Source organism: Bufo gargarizans, chromosome 10 (genome assembly GCF_014858855.1).
Source record: "Bufo gargarizans isolate SCDJY-AF-19 chromosome 10, ASM1485885v1, whole genome shotgun sequence".
Lineage (NCBI taxonomy): Eukaryota > Metazoa > Chordata > Amphibia > Anura > Bufonidae > Bufo > Bufo gargarizans.
This window is the reverse complement of record NC_058089.1, coordinates 10,484,575-10,507,742: the sequence shown is the minus strand read 5'-3', so window position 1 is coordinate 10,507,742 and position 23,168 is coordinate 10,484,575. Positions and strand designations below refer to the sequence as shown.

At 48.6% G+C, this 23,168-nt stretch overlaps 1 protein-coding gene across 1 annotated transcript in view; it reads right to left on the bottom strand.

Moving 5' to 3' along the window:
* The window catches only part of NAV2 (neuron navigator 2), a 161,822-nt gene that overhangs the window by 106,485 nt on the left and 32,169 nt on the right, over positions 1-23,168 (bottom strand). The window contains 1 exon segment of the mRNA XM_044270784.1: positions 2,051-2,168. Within this exon segment, the coding sequence (XP_044126719.1) occupies positions 2,051-2,168 (118 nt within the window).

Below are 23,168 nucleotides of genomic sequence, written 5' to 3'. Positions count from 1 at the left end.
ACTATATAACAGTATACTAGTACAGTAACTATATAACAGTATACTAGTACAGTATATAACGTGAACATTATACTAGTATAGTAACTATATAACAGTATAATAGTATGCTAACTATATAACATGTGAACAGTATACTAGTACAGTAATAGTATAATATTGGTACAGCATATAGTAATAGTATAAAAGTATAGTAACTATATAACATGAACAGTATACTAGTACAGTAACTATATAACAGTAGAATAGTATAGTAACTATATAACAGTATACTAGTACAGTAACTATATAACAGTCTAATAGTATGGTAACTATATAACGTGAACAGTATACTAGTACAGTAATAGTATAATATTGGTACAGCATATAGTAATAGTATAAAAGTATAGTAACTATATAACATGAACAGTATACTAGTACAGTAACTATATAACAGTCTAATAGTATGGTAACTATATAACGTGAACAGTATATTAGTACAGTAATAGTATAGGTACAGCATATAGTAAAAGTATAAAAGTATAGTAACTGTATGATATGCGTATAGAGGTGTGAACAGTATAACAGTACAGTGAATACTACAGTACCAGTGTAATATACAAATGGTACATCAGTATAATAACTATATAACGGCATAAATAAAAGCACAGTAACTGATAGTAGCGCCACACCTGTTCACTGGTTGGGTCTGGTACTGCAGGGAATACGGTTGAGCCACATTACCTCATGTAACCTGTAGACCGGTTGTGGTGCTGCACCCTGCTAAACACTGATGGGAAGATGGCCGCTCCCCAGTGCCGCTATAAATCGCTGCTCGCTCAGGTACGGGGAAAAGCTAAAGAATAATTCCACTTTCGAATCTACATTTTTCTTGCGGGCGAGCTCACATCTGCGTTCGGGGCCTCCATCGCAGTTTCTGTCAAGAAGAGGCGACAAAAAAGTCCTGTGTACAAGACTTTGTTTCCGCTAAAATATGGACGCCTGAAGGAAAACGGACTCCATAATAGTCAATGGGATCTGTTTGGCGCTGTTGCTTTCAGTTATGTTCTGAATCCAGCGCTTCCGCTATTTTTGTGGCTCTGCTCCACTAGCAAAATAATTCGCTCAGCCCTTACTTTTTTGCACCAATTCTGAGTTATTTTTTGTATTTCCCCCTATTCTTATACAGAGCTGCTATCACAGTTCTGCTGGTTGCCCTTGGAAACAGACAGCAATTCAGCTCCACCCCGTTGTCAGACATGTGACCGAACACCTGCTCTCTCTGAGCTCCCAAAATGCACTGCTCCCTGGGCACAGGAAACCAGCGGGATTCTCGATTTAGATACAGAGAAGAAAACTTTGGGGGAGACATATCAAGTCTGGTGCCGAGGGAAAGTGGGGCCAGGATGCTGCTGCCATCTCTCGGAGAAATAAGAGGAGTTATGCAATTGACTGCGGCGGTTCTGGCACATTGTGCAATGTTTTACGTAACATTCTGCCGATTACAGATATTTTGTGTGTTCGTCCGTCTTTAGTGATCAGCAGATGTTCGGAAATGGACGCAGCAACGCAAATGATCGGCGCCCATGTCACGCAGTCAGATATTTGCCTGAATGAACGGTCGTATGAACGATTGTTCTTTACTTAAGTGCGGCCAATACTAAGATTTTAACAATGAGAGCCTACGCCGAACTGTGCATTAGGGTCCATTCACACGTCCGCAAAATGGGTCCGCATCCGTTCCGCAATTTTGCGGAACGGTTGCAGACTAATTCATTTTCAATGCGGCCGGAATGTGCTGTCCGGATCCTCACTTCCGCATCCGTAAAAAAATAGAACATGTCCTATTCTTGTCTGCAACTGCGGACAAGATTAGGCATTTTCTATTATAGTGCCGGCGATGTGCGGTCCGCAAATTGCAGAATGCACATTGCCGGTGTCCGTGTTTTGCGGATCTGCAGAACACTTACGGACGTGTGAATGGACCCTTAAACCGATGCCACGCATGCGACTTTCCACTGACTTCAATGATTCTCTATCCCTACGTGCAACCCAGGGGACGAATCTCACTCACCCACAACCTGGATGACGTCCGCCAGCAGCACCCCGTCCGTCACATCTTGCTGCAGGTCTTTAATCAGGCGCTTGTGCCCGGATTTGGCCAGGTAGTGGTTCGCCCAGTCCGTGTAAATCTGTAAGAGAAGAGAGACACTTGAGTGAGACTGAGTTATCCTCCTCCCCCCCGGGTTATCCAGGCGGGACCCCTCGCAGGACGCCAGTGCGGGCCCCATTAACATTCAGCAGAGGTTTCACATCTACATTCGCTCTCCAATACCAAGTGCTTCTCTTCCATGGGTCGTCCTGACACCAGAGTGTGAAACCCTCGCCTCTCCCAATTCGAGCCCGCAGTGCCATGCTTCGTTCCCCTGCAGGACATTGTTGGGGAGATTAGCGGCTCTGGATAACGTGTTTGTTTTCAAACTCCCCAATCACCACGTTGGCCGGTGCGGTGACCCCACACGTTGAGCCCCCCCCCAAACTGATCCCACAGCACAAAGCCTGTCTGCTCCTGCCGGCAGCTGCCCGTCCATCTGCAGGTAGGGGAAGCGTCTCCGCTCTCCAGGTCAGATATTGGTGCTGATCTACGTTACATTGCTGTGATGCTTGGTCTCGAACACTGCGCACACTCGGCTCAGCTATGCATGCATTAATCCCTATGGAGCTGTGCAGGATCTTACATTTCTCCTGTCCTCCATTCATTCACTTCTATCATTAAGCTTGTGGGGGGGCTGCACCAGAAATGTCGCAGGGTCCGTCCATCGTTTCCTGCTGACTCTGCAAATATTGACACACCTAACAGCCTTGCGCCATGACGGGGCCTCTACAATGCGGGTTTATGGCTGCCATATAAAACCGCGCAGACAAAAACTTTATTGGTTTCCTTTTTCGAGCTAAAACTTCATGGCCGGAAACTGGAAGGTGACGTGGAGGCTGTGTGCCCCCCTTAGTCAGTGGTCGGGGTCCCGCTATGCTGGTGTCGGGGGTCGAGTCTGACGTATAGCCGCCGTGTCCCCATACGCATGCTTTATTCCAGTTTGTGATCGTCCCACAAGATCTATCCTCCTCCCCTGAAATACTCTGTGCTGCCGCGACCCCCCCGGATTTCAATTAAGGGGCTATTCCTTATCTGATTCTTAAATTAGGAGAACATTCAATGCCTCTCCCTCAACACACAGCCTGCTCCTGAAATACTCTGCGCTGCTGTGTTCCTTCCTGAAACCGGACTGCATGAGGTGTAGTCATCTTGAAGCAGGGGCCACATCTTGTCTGCCATCAGCTTTCTTACATGGGGATAACATTAAACGCCTCCGTCTCTACAGAGAGTTTGCCCCTGAAATACTCTGTGCTCCTGCTGCTAAACCTGCTTCTTGGAACATTAGTCTCCCATAATCTCCCATCTGTTTCTATGAACCTCACGACATCATCACCAACATCCAGGTCGCTGCCACCCTCCCTCTGCTGAAATACTCTGTGCTGCCCTGCATAGTCCACTCGATGAACTCGCAGTCCTGTGACACCATGTTACCTTATCCATGCAGGTGGTCATACATTTCAGATAATGCAGAGGTAAACTCGCGCACACACATAAGACGGCCGCTGACGCTGCGCTCTATGACACAGTGATAAAAGCGTGAGTCACTTCAGTCGCTGACCCTGAAGATGAAAGGGGCCGTCTAGCAGACGTCTCAGCCTCAGGTGTGCACAGCTGCCTGGAAAACGGAGGAATGAGTCAGGTAATGGTTCACCTTTCAGAGGAGAGCGGCCGCGTCCACGGCACTCGTGCAGGAATCGGGCGCACGCTTCATTGTCTCACTCCAGGGTGCGCTGTAGCTTTAAGACCCGTGGGTATATTTTTGAAAGTGTGATGTCATAGAGCGCCGCTGTGCCAATGGGCAGGGAGTCACCGGTGATAACGCACGGGTGGAGGCAGCGACGTTCTCTGCGGTCGGTATACAGTGACTGATCCCCCTCTAAAGTGTCGCGTTACTGTAACAAACACCCCCCATTGAACTCTCAGCATCAAAACACATTCCCGAGGCTACAGTCATGGGCGCAGAGCGTGGTCTGACTCAGCCCGCTGTCAGAGACCCCCTTGTCCTGCCCGCTCCTCTATTGTCAGCTGACGGGGCCTGTCACAACAATCGGCCCCCATGAATATGAATGACGGATCCAAAACACATTGTGGGGAGGGGAAAAGGTCACGGAGCGGGCGGTCACTTCCAAGAAATCGCGTTAGTAACGACCTTATGGGCCAATCGCCATGTTGCGTCACTATGGGATGCCCAGACCCTGGTCCAGATGCAGCAGAGCCGAGTTTGTTGTCTAGCACAACCCATGCCAAGAACATACTAAGCCACGAGGAGTTTCCTGACAACCGATCAGCAAAAATGGTGCTGAACTGCGCCAAATGCAGATTTTTCCTGCGGGATTGTACGAGTTAGGCCTCATGCACACGAACGTATTTTGTTTCCATGTCCGTTCCGTTTTGTTTTTTTTGCGGATAGGATGCAGACCCATTCATTTCAATAGGTCCGCAAAAAATGCGGACAGCACACCGTGTGCTGTCCGCATCAGTATGTCCGTTCCGTAGCCCCGCAAAAAAAATAGAACATGTCCTATTCTTGTCCATTTAAGGCATTGTTACAATGGATCCGCCAAAAAAAAAAAACGCGTGGCATCCATTTTTTTTTTTACGGATCTGCAATTTGCGGACCTTAAAACACATACGGTTGTGTGCATGTAGCCTAAGGCTCCATTCACACTTCCGCAATTCTGTTCCCGAAAAAAATAGAACATGTACTATTCGTGTACGCAATTGCGGACAAGATTAGGCATTTTCTATTATAGTGCCGGCGATGTGCGGTCTGCAAAATGCGGAACGCACATTGCTGGTGTCAGTGTTTTGGCGAATCCGCAAAACACATACGGATGTGTGAATGGACCCTAAGGCCTCTTCCGTTTTGTTTTTTGCATTCCGTATACGGAACCATTCATTTCGGAACCATGTACTCCGTATGCATTCCGTTTCCGTATTTTTTTGTTCCGTTCAAAGATAGAACATGTCCTATTTTTGTCCGCATAACGGACAAGGATAGGACTGTTCTATTAGGGGCCAGATGCTCCGTTCCGCAAAAAATTGAATGCACCCGGATGTCATCCGTATTTTTTGAGGATCCGTCTTTTGCGAACCGCAAAATACTGAAAAAGCCATATGGTGGTGTGCAGGAGGCCTTAATCTGACGTCCATTAATCCAGCACCAGAGCAGAGAACCAGTGAAGGGAGTCCCCTGGGTCAGAGCAGAAGGTTTTATGTTCGCCCCTTTTATTTTGGGTTCTGTTCTCCAACAATCCAAGAATGTGGCTGTTTTCACCCAAAGAGCGCCACTCTTGTCAATTAATGGGCCATGTCTGGTATTTGCTAGTGAACCAGTGACAAACACCACCCGTTGTGATGACGTCCTCAATAAAGGTGCCCCCAGACCATAAGTGTAGGTTCAGACACAATGCAAAGGGCAATATCCGCAGCGCCCTCAGATTTCTGTGTGGACCCGTGATATTTAATGGCTGGACCCACTGACTTTATAGGAGGATGCTCCAATGGCAGCAGATGTCAGGAGGGATGAGGACTAGGCTGTTGGTGTCCGGCAGCATCTTATCCCCCCTACCCATTCAGGCTGAGCATGCACGTCTATGGAGCGGTTGGGAGGGAAAGCGGTCACCTCGACCTTAGTGCAATGTACCCTAACCTGTGGCTCTCCAGCTGTTGTAAAACGACAACTCCCCTCATGCCCTGACAGTCTGCTGCTATCGGGGTATGATGGGAGGTGTAGTTTTGCAACTACGGAAGAGCTGCTTAAGGGCTCATGCACCTGAACGTGTGCTGCCCGTGCTCGTATTGCGGCCTGCATACCGCGGGTCCACAATACACGGGCACCGGCCAGGTGGATCCCACATTATGGATCGCGGACCCATTCACTTCAATGGGTCCGCGATCCAGGAGATGCAGAACGGAGGCACGGATCGGTACCCCACGGAAGCACTATGGAGTCCTTCTGTGGTGTTTTTGGCGCATGCACTACTTTTTTGAGGTGCGGACCGTCGGATGCCGATCACGGACCCCATTCAAGTAAATGGGTCAGTGATCAGCATGCGGCTGCTCCACGGTCTGTGCCCATGCATTGCGGCCCGCAGCACTGAGCCCTTACGTTCGTGGGCATGAGCCCTTAATGGGATATTTCTCATCTGAGACTTCTACATAACACCGCCGGTCACTTATGACTGGCTGCCTGTAGACAATCTCCATCTACAGCCCCACAATGACCTGTCTGCAGAAGGCATTGTGGTACTTGCAGTCCTCCAGGCAGCGCAGTGCTACATCCTGCCTTCAAATTAACAGATACAGTAGTATCAAGATTTAAAAAAAATATATAAATATCTTCTGTAATAAAACAAAATATAAACAAGGACAAACAAGAGGAGAATAAGAAGAAACCATAGACAAGATCAGGAGGAAACCATAGGCAAGAGGATACCAGAAGAAAACCATAGACATGACCAGAACAAAACCATAGGCAAGAGGAGACCAGAAGAAAACCATAGACATGACCAGAACAAAACCATAGGCAAGAGGAGACCAGAAGAAAACCATAGAAATGACCAGAACAAAACCACAGACAAGAGACCAGGAGGAAACCATAGACATGATCAGGAGGAAACCATAGACAAGACCAGAATAAAACCATAGACAAGACCAGAATAAAACCATAGACAAGAGGAGACCAGGAGGAAACCATAGACAAGAGGAGACCAGAAGAAAACCATAGACACGACCAGAACAAAACCATAGACAGGAGGAGACCAGGAGGACACCAGGAGGACACCAGGAGGACACCATATACACAATATGAGACAAGGAGGAAACTATTGGCAGGAGGATACCTGGAGGAAACCACAGACATGACCAGGAGGAAACCACACACAAGAGGAGACAAGTAGGAAAACATTGGCAGGAGGAGACCAAGAGGAAACCATAGACAAGACCAGAATAAAACCACAGACAAGAGGAGACCAGGAGGAAACCATATACAAGAGCAGACAAGGATTAAAGTATTGGCAGGAGGAGACCAGGAGGAAACCATAGACCCGACCAGGAGGAAACCATATACAAGAGGAGACAAGGATTAAAGTATTGGCAGGAGGAAACCATAGACATGGCCAGGAGGAAACCATATACAATAGGAGACAAGGATGAAACTATTGGCAGGAGGAGACCTGGAGGAAACCATAGACAAGATCAGAATAAAACCACAGACAAGAGGAGACCAGGAGGAAACCAAAGACATGACCATGAGGAAACAAGGATGAAACTATTGGCAGGAGGAGACCTGGAGGAAACCATAGACCAGACCAGAATAAAACCACAGACAAGAGGAGACCAGGAGGAAACCAAAGACATGACCATGAGGAAACAAGGATGAAACTATTGGCAGGAGGAGACCTGGAGGAAACCATAGACCAGACCAGAATAAAACCACAGACAAGAGGAGACCAGGAGGAAACCATAGACAAGACCAGAATAAAACCATAGACAAGATCAGGAGGAAACCATAGGCAAGAGGAGACCAGGAGAAAACCATTGACATGACCAGAACAAAACCATAGACATGACCAGAACAAAACCATAGACAAGAGGAGACCAGGAGGACACCATATACAATATGAGACAAGGAGGAAACTATTGGCAGGAGGATACCTGGAGGAAACCACACACAAGAGGAGACAAGGAGGAAAACATTGGCAGGAGGAGACCAAGAGGAAACCATTGACAAGACCAGAATAAAACCACAGACAAGAGGAGACCAGGAGGAAACCAAATACAAGAGGAGACAAGGATGAAACTATTGGCAGGAGGAGACCTGGAGGAAACCATAGACCAGACCAGAATAAAACCACAGACAAGAGGAGACCAGGAGGAAACCATAGACAAGACAAGAATAAAACCACAGACAAGAGGAGACCAGGAGGAAACCATAGACATGACCAGGAGGAAACCATATACAAGAGGAGACAAGGGTTTGGCAGGAGGAGACCAGGAGGAAACCGTAGACAAGACCAGAATAAAACCACAGACAAGAGGACACCAGGAGGAAATCAAAGACATGACCAGGAGGAAACAAGGATGAAACTATTGGCAGGAGGAGACCTGGAGGAAACCATAGACCAGACCAGAATAAAACCACAGACAAGTCAAGACCAGGAGGAAACCGCAGACAAGGGAAGTCTTACTCTTTTATAATGGTTGAAGGAAATTTTACTTCCGTTCCGCTCAGGGACCCAGAACCTCAGGCTCGCTGGCATGGCGTCTACCCCAAAGGCCGGGCACAGGAGAGAGCACAGGATGCCTCCTGCTTGCCGGGGGCCCCTCGCTCACTGAGGTGGTTGCAGTGTGTCAGGCGGCACCGGGTAATTTTAGCTCTGAGCAATCAGATTGGGTTACACTTCAGGGTCTCTGGGATTAGGCAGAGTGGGCAGCAGCTTTCCCGCCCCGATGGATTCACTACGGCGTACTGAGGCATGACACAACTCTTCCTGTGCCAGACCATCTCAGCGTTCACGAGGCTGCAGGTGCCTACAACGTAATCCCTACAAGAATGAGTCCACGGCGTCACCGGCCTATGTGCTCAATACGGTGGCAACAAACGTGGATGTTTTTGGTTAAAAAGGTTTTTGGTTAAAAAGCCTTAGGGCTCACGCACACAACTGTATTTTTTTTCCATGTCCGTTCAGTTTTGTTTTTTTTGCAGCCTGTAAACAGAACCATTCACTTCAAAAGGGGCTGCAAAAAAAACGGAAATTACTCCGTGTGCATTCCGTGTCCATATGTCCGCATGGCCTTTCCGCAAAACAACAGAATATGTCCTATTATTGTCCGCATTACAGACCAGGACAGGACTTGTTCTATCAAGGGGCCGGCCATTCCGTTCCGCAAAATACAGAATCCACACAGCCGGTATCCATGTTTTGCAGATTCGCAATTTGCAGACCGCAAAACACCCAACGTGGAAGTGCAGAGGATGCGCCACGGATTTCACCCTCTGCGTTGGTAAAATCAGATATTTATTCCCCTCTAAGCCCCTGCTTACGCCCCTGTATCTAGTGCACCCGCTCTCAGACTATTATTTCCTATCAGTACTATATGTACGGTTTACAGCTCACTGTTACTGAGGGCTCGCTCGTTCACACGCCCCTAGCCTGTTTTTGCGGTCCGCAAATTGCAGATCAGCAAAACATGGATACGGGCCGTGTGCATTCTGCAGTTGGTGGAACAGAACATTGTGGCCTCTATAGAACTGTCCGATCCTTGTCAGTAAAATGACAAGAATAGGACGGATTCGATCTTTTTTGCGGGGCCACTGAACGGACATACCGTCTGCTGTCCGCATCTGTGGAAGGCCCACTGAAGTGAATGGGTCCACACCTGCAAAAAATGAGAATCGGATGCGGACAAAAAAAAAACACCCCAGAGATATTCTGTTTGGAGCACGTTCTCACTACAGAGGAAATGTTCTGGGCGGCTAGACATGGGGCGGGTACTTTAGACATATCCCACCATGATTTTCCGGAACATTTACTGCCGTGTTCGCACGTGCGCTGACCCGGATTTAGTACTAGGGCACTAGCGAGAACCAGTCTGGGTCAGATACTGCAGATGCGCGTTCACACTTTGCGCTACATATCTGGGATACCCCGCATGTGTGAATGGGGCACCTACAGTGTAGTCTAGACTCTAGAGAAGCCAGTTTGTTACAATGTATCAGTACAGGTAAAACATATCACCCTGGAGTCCAGACTGTGAGGACTGGATACAACTGTAGCAAACCCCGAGATGCTAAACATGCGACATAATGTGAATTACTTCCAGTAGGGGGCAGCACTTGTCCTTTATACCTCTGACCTTATTACAGACGTCTCAGACAATTACACACGAATCTGCGAAAGAAGAAAAACGCTCGGGTTTCTTGACAACAATTAAGCGATTGCATTCGGAGACCTGTTAAACGTAATGTAATAAGCCGCTGATTTGCCATCTGTTCAACAGATGCATTGCTTATTACGCTCCGTCTGCGAGGGCGGTTATCGCAATCTGTCTATACGGCAGGGATCTTCAAGGTGAAGGCAAACAGGAGCCACTGTGCAAACGTCCAATAATCCGACATCCTACGACTGCTGGCGGTGCCGGGTTATCAGAAGTCTCACACATATTTTCTTGCATGCTCGCCGGTGATGTGTCCTTGTCATCTCGCTGGGGAGCCATGAGGGAGGCGAGTACCGGATCAGCAAGGAACTTTTGGGTAGCGAAGACTATTTGTGCTGACTCATCAGGTTATTACGGTTGTGCAGATGCCTAAGGCCTCCTGCACACGAACGTGTGTGGCCCGTGGTCGTGCTGCAACCCGCAAATTGTGGGCCGCAAGGCACTAACACCGTCCGTGGGGCAGCCTCAGCGGATCGCGGACCCATTCACGTTAATGGGTCCGCAATCCGGCCGTTCCGCAAAAAGATAGGACAGGTTCTATCTTTTTGCGGAACGGAAGTACAGGACGAAACCCCACGGAAGTACTCCGTACTCCTCCCGTAGGGTTACGTTCCGTGCTTCCATCCCGCACCATTCTACATCTCCGGATTTGCGGATCCATTGAAGTGAATGGGTCCACATCCATGATGCGGAATGCCCACGGAATGGCACCCGTGTATTGCGGATCCACAAATGCGGTCCGCAACACGGCAACGGGGCGCACACATTCATGTGCAGGAGGCCTAATGTGGAACTTTTCATGGACTGTCACCTGAACCCACATTTGGCAGACAGTTCATTAAGGGCTCATTCACACGACAAAAAAATGCGTCTCGGGTGCGGACCCATTCACTTTAATGGGGCCGCAAAAGATGTGTGCTGTCCGCATCCGTTGCTCCGTTCCGTGGACCCGCAAAATTGCGTTTTGCGGACAAGAATAGGCATTTCTATAATGGGCCTCCTGTTCCATTCTGCAAACTGCGGAAGGCACACAGGCGGCATAATTTTTTTTTTTTTTTACTGATCCGCAATTTGCGGACCGCAAAACACAGCACAGTCGTGTGAATAAGCCCCAATTCTGAACCTCCCCCCTTAAAACACACGCACTCTGGGCTGAGCGAGCATGCATGTGTTCTTAATGCACACAAGGCTAGGTTCACATCCGCTTTCAGAAATCCGGCAAAGAAACAGCCTGCCGGAGTTCACCGTATTCAGCATGACCAGATAAGGCCTCATGCACACGGCCGTATGGCTTTTTCAATGTTTTGCAGTTCACAAAAAACGAATCCGCAAAACATACGGATGACATCCGTGTGCATTCCGTTTTTTACGGGACATCTGGGCCCTAATAGAACAGTATTATCCTTGTCCGTTATGCGGACAATAATAGGACATGTCCTATCTTTAAGGGTCCATTCAGACGTCCGTAGTGCATTGCGGATCCGCAAATCGGTGATCCGCAATACACCCGGCCGGCACCCTGATAGAACTGCCTATTCTTGTCCGCAATTGCAAACAAGAATAGGACATGTTCAATTTTTTTACGGAGCCGCTTGTGCGCCCCGTGACTGCGCTGCGGGCCGCAATGCACGAACACCCACCGTGGGGCAGCCGCAGCGGATCGTGGACCCATTCACTTTAATGGGTCCGTGATCCGGTCGTTCCGCAAAAAGATAGGACAAGGTCTATCTTTTTGTGGAACGGAAGTACGTGACGAAACCCCACGGAAGCACTCCGCAGTGCTTCCGTTCCGCACCGATTTGCGGACCCATTGAAGTGAATAGGTTTGCATCTGTGATGCGGAATGCACACGGAACGTTGCCTGTGTATTGCGGCCACAGAGCGCACATGTTCGTGTGCAATAAGCCTTAGGCCTCTTGCACACGACCATATGGCTTTTTCTGAATTTTGCAGTCTGCAAAAATACAGATGACGTACATGTGCATTCTGTTTTTTGCAAAACGGAATAGCTGGCCCCCGATAGAACAGTCCTATCCCTGTCCGTTATGCGGACAATAATAGGACATGTTCTATCTTTAAACGGAAATGCAGAAACAGAAGCCATACGGAGTACCTTCAGTTTTTTTTTTGCGGATCTTATGAAATGAATGGTACCGTATACGGAAATAAAAAAAAAAACTGAACGTAAAAGGGGGGGGGGGGGGAAGGTTCGTGTGAATGAGCACTTATGCTGTGAACTGCTGAATGCCCATTGACTATAAAGCCCATTTTCTGGCAGACATGCCGGCTTTCGGTCGGACACAGTCGTGCATGCGGGATGTTCGGTCTGGTCGAACGCCGGCACTGATGCTGGAAACTGGCCGGATCTAATTATGGTTAATGGGACCTGGTGGTTCCTGGCATTGACTGGCTATGCTGAATATGGTGAACTCCAGCAGATTTCTGACCACAGATGTGAACCTAGCCCGAGATGGCTGCCCAGACCCTCCTACATCAGCCGACAATAAACTAATGTGTATGGAAAGCTGGCCACACAGGAGACAACCGCCAGCCAGACGCACTCTCTCCGGTTCTCTCTCGGCCAACCATGCACATGTAGCTTATGGAGGGTTGCTAGACGCCTCTGGTGGCCCCTTATCTCCTTGAGAACAAAAGGATCAGGCAGTTGAAATCCAACATGCCTGATCCTGATCTGCCCCAACATCAGCCATCAAAGGAGAACTGGAGTCCTCATACACATTACATAACGGTTCGGCAGACACCGGCGTAATGTGCGCACACGGTCCTGGGGTCCCTTCTAGACCCTAGGACTATCGTCTGGCATCCCATTGACCCGATTGAAAGGTGGGGAGACCCGTTTGTTCATGCGGTGCTCACTTTTTACCAAACTCCATTTTTCAATGGTTGGGATCGGATGAAGCCCCAGTCCTGGCTGTTTAACCCTATGATTGCTTGTCCTTCAGCAGCCACTACAGAATGTCCTATAGACCCATGCCGCCCTCATTAACCTGGTTTGGCCAGTGCCAGCTCTGAGCCCCTTCTTGTGCCATACGAGAGCACATTGGCTGGGTGAGGAGCCAATCTAAGGGTCTCTGCAAGACAAGATGGCGCAGGAAGATGAAAGGATCCGCCGCTCGTAAAAGGAAACAGGGATGAGGAATTCCAGAGCAAACATCCCAAGTGGCCTCTGAGAGCCTAGCCCTGAATCTGGGGGCAGCCGCTGGTGGAGGAGTCTTTAGTGTCAACTGACTGATCAAAGCCTGACCATAAAGATTCTTATCAGACGGGGGGCCGGGGAGAAGACCCCAACAGGAAGGAGCAGGATATCTCCAGGACCCTTTCACCCAGTGCGGCTGATTACAAGTGATCTCTCCACTAATCTTCAAAGGGAAGTTCAAGGCTGCAGCTCGGGACATAGCTGGAGGATTAGCACACGTTCATGTCTAAACTCGCTTCCATCAGGAGGTATTTTATATTAAAATCACCGATGCCAACACTTTAATGTGCAGCCGCAGCAGAGTGTCTCTGCCAAAAAGGGGGCCATGAAGGTAAAACCTGCGCCCATCAGATTCTATAGACCCCGCACACAATGCAGGAGACCGCACTAGTCCTGATCCAGCCCCAGGCGGCCGGTCCTGGTCACCGCCAGTGGCAACAGAAATTACTCTTTAACTTTTATGATGTAATATTACCCGAGTATTACCCCGCCCCAGACAAAGACTATGACCCGGCCATATCGCCTCATCTCCGGCCTCTTCCTCCTCTGCAGATGTTTATGAGACATTTGAATTATAATGCGAGTTGTGTTAAAGGTGCCCACACTGACTCCTGGGGTACGGGATAATGCCGCCGAGTCCTGGGGTACGGGATAATGCCGCCGACTCCTGGAATACGGGATAATGCCGCCGACTCCTGGGGTACGGGATAATGCCGCCGACTCCTGGGGTACGGGATAATGACGCCGACTCCTGGGGTACGGGATAATGACGCCGACTCCTGGGGTACGGGATAATGACACACTGACTCCTGGGGTACGGGATAATGACACACTGACTCCTGGGGTACGGGATAATGACACACTGACTCCTGGGGTACGGGATAATGACACACTGACTCCTGGGGTACGGGATAATGACACACTGACTCCTGGGGTACGGGATAATGACGCTGACTCCTGGGGTACGGGATAATGACGCTGACACTTGGGGTACGGGATAATGACGCCGACTCCTGGGGTACAGGATAATGACGCCGACACTTGGGGTACAGGATAATGACGCTGACACTTGGGGTACAGGATAATGACGCCGACACTTGGGGTACAGGATAATGACGCCGACACTTGGGGTACAGGATAATGACGCTGACACTTGGGGTACAGGATAATGACGCTGACACTTGGGGTACAGGATAATGACGCTGACACTTGGGGTACAGGATAATGTCACTGACACTTGGGGTACAGGATAATGACGCTGACTCCTGGGGTACGGGATAATGACGCAGACTCCTGGGGTACGGGATAATGACGCAGACTCCTGGGGTACGGCATAATGACACGCTGACACTCGGGGTACGGGATAATGACACGCTGACACTCGGGGTGCAGGATAATGACACGCTGACACTCGGGGTGCAGGATAATGACACGCTGACACTCGGGGTGCAGGATAATGACACGCTGACACTCGGGGTGCAGGATAATGACCCGCTGACACTCAGGGTACAGATTTATACTCATCCCCTGGATGCAAAGAAAACTAATAAGAGAAGTAATAACGGTGGAAATGTGAAAAGTCAGATGAAAAAAATACTCGAAAACTACTTTATAATTCCAAATTTTCAAAACCAGTGACTGCGCCCACTGAACGCTGGGGTGCTGCTGTATCCATTAGTGAGGCCATATATAAAGGAGACCCCCGCCCCTTATAACACTAGGTGGTCATAGATCTCATGCACTTTTCACTTCAGAGCTTCATAAGGGGCAGAGGGCCTGTATTTTGCCTCCTAAACCCCCCCCCACTAGCAGATGTCCTAATTAAAAAGTGTAAAAAATAATAAATCTGCAGCGTTGCTTCTGTCCTTCCCGTGTCTGGGGAAGAGTAATGGAGCAATGCTCTGCAGGACCTAAACGGGCATCTCAAGGCCACTCCAGGCTAATTTAATAGCAGCGCAGCACACGACAATGGAGGCGCCTGGACCTTCATCAGATGCCATTTAATTAATTTCACAAAGCCCAGCTGCCCACACAGCGCGGCCCCTTCAGCGCGGCCCCCTACGTGGAGCTAAGAGCCCAAGTGTTTGAGCCATTAAAAAAATGTGCCCAGAGTATTTTTAAGTCCATAATCCTGCACCAATGAAATTCCCGGCAGTCGCTCTGTGACTTGTGAGGGGTTTTACACAGATTAGTCTAAAAACAGAAAAGTAAGCAGAATTCAAGGGGAAAAAGCAAAAGCTTTCACTTCTGAAGGCCAAGAATAAAACGCTTTGCGTGCATAGAGGGCGATCTCCAGACCTCCATCCGATTTAGCCGATCGTAGGCAATATGTCATGTACATGGCTGCAGCTGGCCGAACACGGGACCCGAGGCTGGAAGGTCTGGTCTCAGCTGAACGCCTTGGGTTCCTCTTCTCATCTCCTTGCATCTTCTGAAAGTCTCTGGACACCAGAATTCCCATAGCAGTGAATGGAGAAAGCTGTGCATGCGCGGAGTGCTCTCCATTCACAGCAGGGCCCAGATAGGAGCGCCCCTGTAGCTCAGATGCAGAGATCCGAATCTCCTGCATAGAAACTGAAAAAGTGATAATATGCTGACACCACTAGGGGGAGCTCGAGTTCAATCTACACATTACAACAGTAAGATCCAGCGCTCCCCTAGTGGTGGCTGCGGGTAGTCATTTTATCATCTTTCTCTGTGGTTGTGCAGGGGATTTGGAGCTCTGTATTACAACATGCAAGCTCGGACCGATATAGTTATAGTGGGAAATTAATTGTTCAGCACTTTGGACTTAGAGTCAAAAGTGGACATTCACTTTAAGGGTGTAAATGTTATAGAAGCAGCTCCTAAGGGGTGCAGCCCAAGTTGGCCTTACCCCCATTTCCTTTGACCCCGCACAGGACCCCTATATTAGAAATCAAGTGAAGAAGAAACGGTCAGCATCCTCCGGAACTCCAGCTGTGGTGAAACTACAACTCCCAGCATGCTCCATTCATTTCTATGGGAGGTATGTAAACAGCTGAGCATGCTGGAAGCTATAGTTTTACAACAGGCGGAGCACCACAGGTTTCTGACCCCCGATCTAACGGGTCGTGCCCCCTGAGTTGTCATGAACCAGAACCAGCAGGATGGCCCATTGTGATTTTTGCTCCACTCCTGTTTGCAGCGATTTCTCCATTGCTTCGGTCTCCTGCAGGGTTGCACTTCAGCTGCCGTATGTTGCACCGGAGTCTTATGGCCGATGACACTGCTGTGCAGTACTGCATTCATCTAGTATCTAGAATTCAATAATCAGCACTATGGGGTGTAATATTAGGATGATGCAGGCGACATTTATCAGCAAGTTGTGGAATATGCGCAGTCGCCGGCCGAAGTGTAAATTGCTGTCATTTAGTAAGTGCATGGAGCTTCATTAGGGAGGGGGGCCTCCACGTGACGATCAGCACCTTCTCCACAAGCGATGGCGTTAGCGTCCTGCTCCACATTAGCCCAGAAGGCACAGGGAGATAAGGGAATTACAGAGCCCTATGAGACGGGAGGGAGAGGCTGCGTGTAAATCACAGCGAGGATCCTGTTCACGGAGATAAACCTCCGGACGTTTTCTGCGGGATCAAGACTTAATTCCTTTCCGGTTTAATGTGATCGCTGCTTCTCCTTCCAGACATCCGTAATGTGAGGAGCTGATCCGGGATATCAGAATATAGGCAAACATTCACGCCACATTTCCCCCGCAGTCTGAGGTACATGGGGCTTATTCTAGAGTATTTCCCCCTCCGCCCCCCCCATCCCCCCAAAAAAAGGTCTACGCTCGAGTGTTTCTCATCTCTATCTGTTAATGCCGCGGTCAACGGTCAATGCATATCAAGACGGGATGTGCTGTAGGACACATTGCTGAAAACCCCTGCAGAAGCTATAATGGTAGTTAGAGTGCCTTGAAAAAGTATTCACACCCCTTTTTTCATGTTACACCCACAAACCTAAAATGTATTTTATTGGGATTTTATGTGATAGACCGACACAAAGTACAAGTATGTGTGAAGTGAAAAGAAAACGAGACATGGTTTTCCAAAATTTTAACAAAAAATGAGAAAAGTCTTGTGTGCATTTGTATTCATCCCCCTAAATATAATCCATTGTGACCAATCGCCTTCAGAAGTCACCTCATTAGTACATTAAGTCCACCTGCGTGTAATGTATTCTCAGTAAAACTACAGCTGTTCTGTGAGGGCCTCAGAGGTTTGTTAGAGAACATGAGTGATCATGAACACCAAAGGAACACACCAGACAGGTCAAGGATAAAGTTGTGGAGAAGTGTAAAGCAGGGTTAGGTTATAAAAATATATCCCAAGTTCTGAACATCTCACAGAGCACTGTTCAATCTATCATCCGAAAATGGAGTATGGCACAACTGCAAACCTACCAAGACATGGCCGTCCACCTAAACTGACAGCCCAGGCATGGAGAGCACTAATTAGAGAAGAGAGAGGCCCATGGTCACTCTGGAGGAGCTGCAGAGATCCACAGCTCGGGTGGGAGAGTCTGTCCACAGGACAACTATCAGTCGTGTGCTCCACAAATCTGGTAACTTACATTGTGTCTAATCTAAAAGACTCAAAGAGTTATAAGCAATAACCATTCTAAGAACCATCCCCCAGAAAAGGCGACCGTGGGACTCAACCGAAAACATGGACCACTGCCCCTTTAGGGGAACTCCACTAGTCAGATAACAAAACCAGTACAGCGAGATGAATACAGCCCAGTCATCCAGGTAATAATATGACTCAGGTTGTAAATTACCGCCATAAAATGACTTCTGTTGACAATGATCACTTCTCCCGAGCCGATCGTTCTCCAGAATGTCAGGAACCAGGTGTCCCCGCCTGAGGATGATGGGAGTATTCTACCTCAGAGCATCACTTCCATACTGCAGCTCCACCATGGAACTGCATGTTTGAGGTATTTTATACCCCATTCACATGCCATGGGGAAAAAAAGTCATCTGTGAAATCTACACAATGCGTCTCGCCGCTATAAGGACGCGCGACCGCTGGGGCTCAATATAGGCCACAACATCCAGATGGTCATGGTAGAAGCACTCACCTACATTGTGCACATACTACGGAGTGAACACAGAGGTCAGGACTAGAAAAGAGCGAATACGTGAAAATATCAACATAGATAGAGCCACATTCCAGCCTCCAAGAGATACGGCCACGGCCTCCATTCCTAATATCATTATAATGCTGCTGGACCATTATAAAGGCAGACGCCTTAGATGAACTTAAAAGGGGTATTCCACTTCATACCATGTTATCAGCTGGAGTATCCCTTTAAGCTGGAGGCTGCATTGCCATTATATAATGTGCTGTACCAATGTAAGGCTACTCTCACACTGGCGTTTTGGCTTTCCGTTTATGAGATCCGTTCAGGGCTCAGGCGGTCCAAAACGGATCAGTTTTGCCCTAATGCATTCTGAATGGAAAAGGATCCGCTCAGAATGCATCAGTTTGCCTCCGCACCGTCTCCATTCCGCTTTGTAGGCGAACACAAAAACGCATGCTTGCAGCGAAACGGAGCCAAACAGATCCATCCTGGCCCACAATGTAAGTCAATGGGGACGGATCCGTTTTCTATGACACAATCTGGCACAATAGAAAACGGATCCGTCCTCCATTGACTATGGCTATGTTACAGATAATAAAAACGGATCCGCACCAGACGCGAGTGTGAAAGTAGTCTAAACCATCTACAGAAGCCTTAAGGTACTATTACCCAGCAGATGTCATACAGATCACGATAAACGACTGAAGATGTAGCGACGAAAATGTTGCTTATTAGGCCTCTTTCACACGACCGTATGGCTTTTTCAGTGTTTTGAGGTCTATTTTTCACGGATCCGTTGTTCCGTTTGTTGTTTCCGTTGTGTTTCCGTTTCTGTTCCGTTTTTCCGTATGCCATATACAGTAATTACATAGAAAAAATTGGGCTGGGCATAACATTTTCAATAGATGGTTCCGCAAAAATGGAACAGATACGAAAGACAACGGATGCATTTCCGTATGTGTTCCTTTTTTTGCGGACCCATTGACGCGAATGGAGCCACGGAACCTGATTTGCGGACAATAATAGGACATGTTCTATCTTTCAACGGAACGGAAAAATGGAAATACAGAAACAGAATGCATACGGAGTACATTTTTTATTTTTTTGCGGAACCATTGAAATGAATGGTTCCGTATACGGAACGCAAAAAACGTCCCGTAAACGAAAAAAAACAAAAACCGGTCATGTGAAAGAGGCCTTATACGCACAGATAATCGTTCGTACTTGCGGTAGTTACCCGTTCGCTTTTAAATCGTTTGTTGTTATTACATGTAAAGATGGCGAACAGACATGTATAAGATCGTTAGCGAGTAGAAGACTCCATATTATACGATCGATCTGTTAACGAGGAGAGATAATTTTTTTAGCTGAAAGATCACGATGGACGAGAAACGAGCGATTTGTCGCTCGTCTCTGAATCGTTCCTACTTATTACATCACACGATTCTCGGTTCTTTATTCGCTCGCCTGCACGAGAATCTGTACGATATTTGCTCCGTGTAATAGGGCCTTTAGATGGCCTTCCAGTCCGTACCATTTTATCAGCCGGAGTATCCCTTTATGCTGCACACCGTATAATGCTGGACCTCGGTCATCCACGCAGCCACGCCTCTCACCTATAATACACAGATTACGGCTGAGGGGTGACCCGGTCACTTGGCCGCCTTCCTGCAGGGTTACAGTGTCGTTCAGGCGCTGCTGATGTCACGGCGAGGAGCTGCAGATAAAGGGACTTAGCGGTTACAATGCTTCGTGTCGGTTCAGCTGTTCTACGGATCATATTTACAGAAGTCCAACCAGAACCGGTTCCACAACTTCTACTGACACCCTGCACCTCCGTATGACTCCGCGATAGCGTTGAGGGCATGTTCACACGTCGGCATTAAACCGCACATGTATTTCCGTGACAGAATCCAAGACTGACGCCCAGGCTGCTGCCGCTGCGGGATCCTGTGATTCAATGGGGCTAATCCCCAGTAGCGCGCTCCACAGCGCAAACAAAAATCTGTGCAGACATTGTCCATAGCATGTGGACGGACATCACCCCCTGCACAGCATGCAGACCCTTTAAGCCAGGGATGGCCGACCTGCGGCTGCTGTAGGCAGTCTGGGCATGCTGGGAGTTGTTGTTTTGCAACAGTTGGAGAGCCGCAGGTTGGCCATCCCTCTGCAGATGGGTGCGCGCTATCTCACGGAATTTCTGTGCGTTTCCTCACCTAAACCCCCTGTGTGTCCTGTGGAATTTGGTGCGGATTCACTGCAGTTTTGCAGCAGATCTCAGCCTTGCATTAAAAAGGGTCAAATTTGCACAAAAAGAACGGCACAAAGTATTGATATTTAAAAATCCTGCACAGAAGGAAAAAGCAAAGCTTACAAGAGATCTCGGAAATCTAATTCACTTTGCTGGCAAGTATTACCCTGCGGTTTTTCCGCACAATAAGGCCTCTTGCACACGAACGTGTGGTGGCCAGGCCACCGACCGTGGGGCAGCCGCATGCGGATCGCGGACCCATTCACCATGATCCATCCATTCCGCAAAAAGAGAGAACAAGCTCTATAATTTTGTGCAACGGAAGCACAGAACACCACAGAAGCACTCCATAGTGCTTCCGCAGGGTCGTTCCGTTCCGCACCGCATCTCCGGATTTGCGAAACCCATTCAAGTGAATGGGTCCGCATCCGTGATGCGGAATGAGAGCACTGCGGGCGTGTGAAAGAGGCCTAATCCACATCATGTGCGGATAGCTTTATAGTAAATGGTCCAGTTCACACTTTAGAAACTCGCAGCGTGAATAATTCTAGTCCGTTTTCCATCTGAGAAATCACTGACTTGAGTGAATGGGCCCGTATGGCGGGCAGACGCTGTATGATGTCCGGATACGTTCTGAGGATGGAATCCGGCCTTACCCTTGTGCATTATCCTGGGAGAAATTAGCTGCATGGAGATTACAGCGTTGGATAGCGCTAATCCCCGTCACGTTAAACTGCATATCCACAGCGGGAATCCAAGTGTCAGACTCCGATCTCTTCTGCGGATCCTACAGTAATGTGTTGGGTTTTTGCGGTATGCAAATCTGACATGTGTGAACACTGCCGTCCCGGGGACCGTGTGATGACCCAGACAATGGACAATCCTTTAGGGCTCATGCACACCACCGTATGTATTTTGCGGTCCACATAAAATACGGATGACGCCCGTGTGACATCCGCATTGCATCCGTTTTTTTTTTTGCAGATCCATTGTAACAATGCCTATCCTTGTCCTCAAAATGGACAAGAATAGGACATGTTCTATCTTTGCTGCGGATACACGTAAAACGGAATGCACACAAACTCATTTCCATTTTTTTTGCGGGCCTGTTAAAGTGAATGGTTCCGCATACAGGACGCAAAAAAAAAAAACTTTATAAAAACAGGAAAAAAAACGTTCATATGCATGAGCCCTTAGGTTCTGGTTCACACTGTACGGTTTCTGAGCCGCCATGCTCTACTATATGACCCAAAGTACCAACCTCAGGGACCACCGCTTCCAGCAGGTCTCAAGAATGCGGCCTGGGCCCCAATACCAGTGAATGGCGACTGTACTGTACCCAGGGGGACGTGTGTTTCTACAGCCAGAGACCCCCTTTAAATGCCTATCTTTGAGCTTACACACATCTAGGACCATGACAAGGTCCATGTCACAGGAGCGATCACTTTAAGGAGGAGGAGAAAGGCGATATCAAGGGGTGTAAAATGTCGCAGCTCCTAATCTACAGCCCATGGGTCTTGTGCAGGGGGCAGAGGTTATCAGCGCAGTGATGACAGCGGATGGGGAATACATCAGTGGCCTTTGATACAATCCTGTATCCCCTGTGGACACTGGTATCTGCGGTGACGTCGTCCATACACGTATCCGCAATCACTATGTATATAACACAATCCGGACAGAGGGTTGCTATACAGTAATGTGCGGCAATGCATCCCCGCATTCGCCAGGACCGCGTCCGCACAATCATATCAATCTGATGGTTTCTTGCAATATAGACCCCTCTCCGGTCACCAGCAATACTTCTCTGGGGATCCTGGCACTACAACTCCCAGCAAACAATCACAATCCAGATCAGTAAAGCAGCTCAGCCTGCTCCACATTCTACACTGCAAACCTTCTGAGCAATTCTATGTAAAGCGCAAGAATCCGAGACCCAATATTCACCAACGACACCGACCACAAAGCCGCTGACCCCCCACCGATACCACAGAACTGACAGATGATGGGAGTCCTCATAGCTTCCCAGCTCGCTTCCTGATGGTGTGAAGCTGCTGCCAGTGGATTAGAGCTTCTTACCAGTTTCATTGTGTTGTTGTTCTGCTCCCATCTCCAAAGCATTGCACTCCTCTCCTTCTCCTCCAAGGCACCTGCTGCCGAGAGGCTGGGGCCCTGGACGTGGCCGGACCGCGTACCGGTCATTGTGCGGGGCCACCACTCTCATCTTACGGCCATCGGGGATGGGATACTGGAGCCAAAAACTCCACCAATACAAATAGTGAGAGCTCCAGAAAGAAGCCGAGAGGTAAGAGCAGCTGGGACAGGGGGGAGTCAAGCACCCTCCCCTCCCCCGGCCATTCCTCGCTCAATGGGCCGTTCATCATTACAGAAGAGAATTACAATTAACTCCTGGAGGGATAAGTACATATTGTCTGCTCGGAGGAGAGCCGATTGGCTGGAGTTTAGAGGAAGTCGTTAAAAGAATTTGTAATAAAACAAATCTGGAGTCAACAAGAAGAAGACACCAG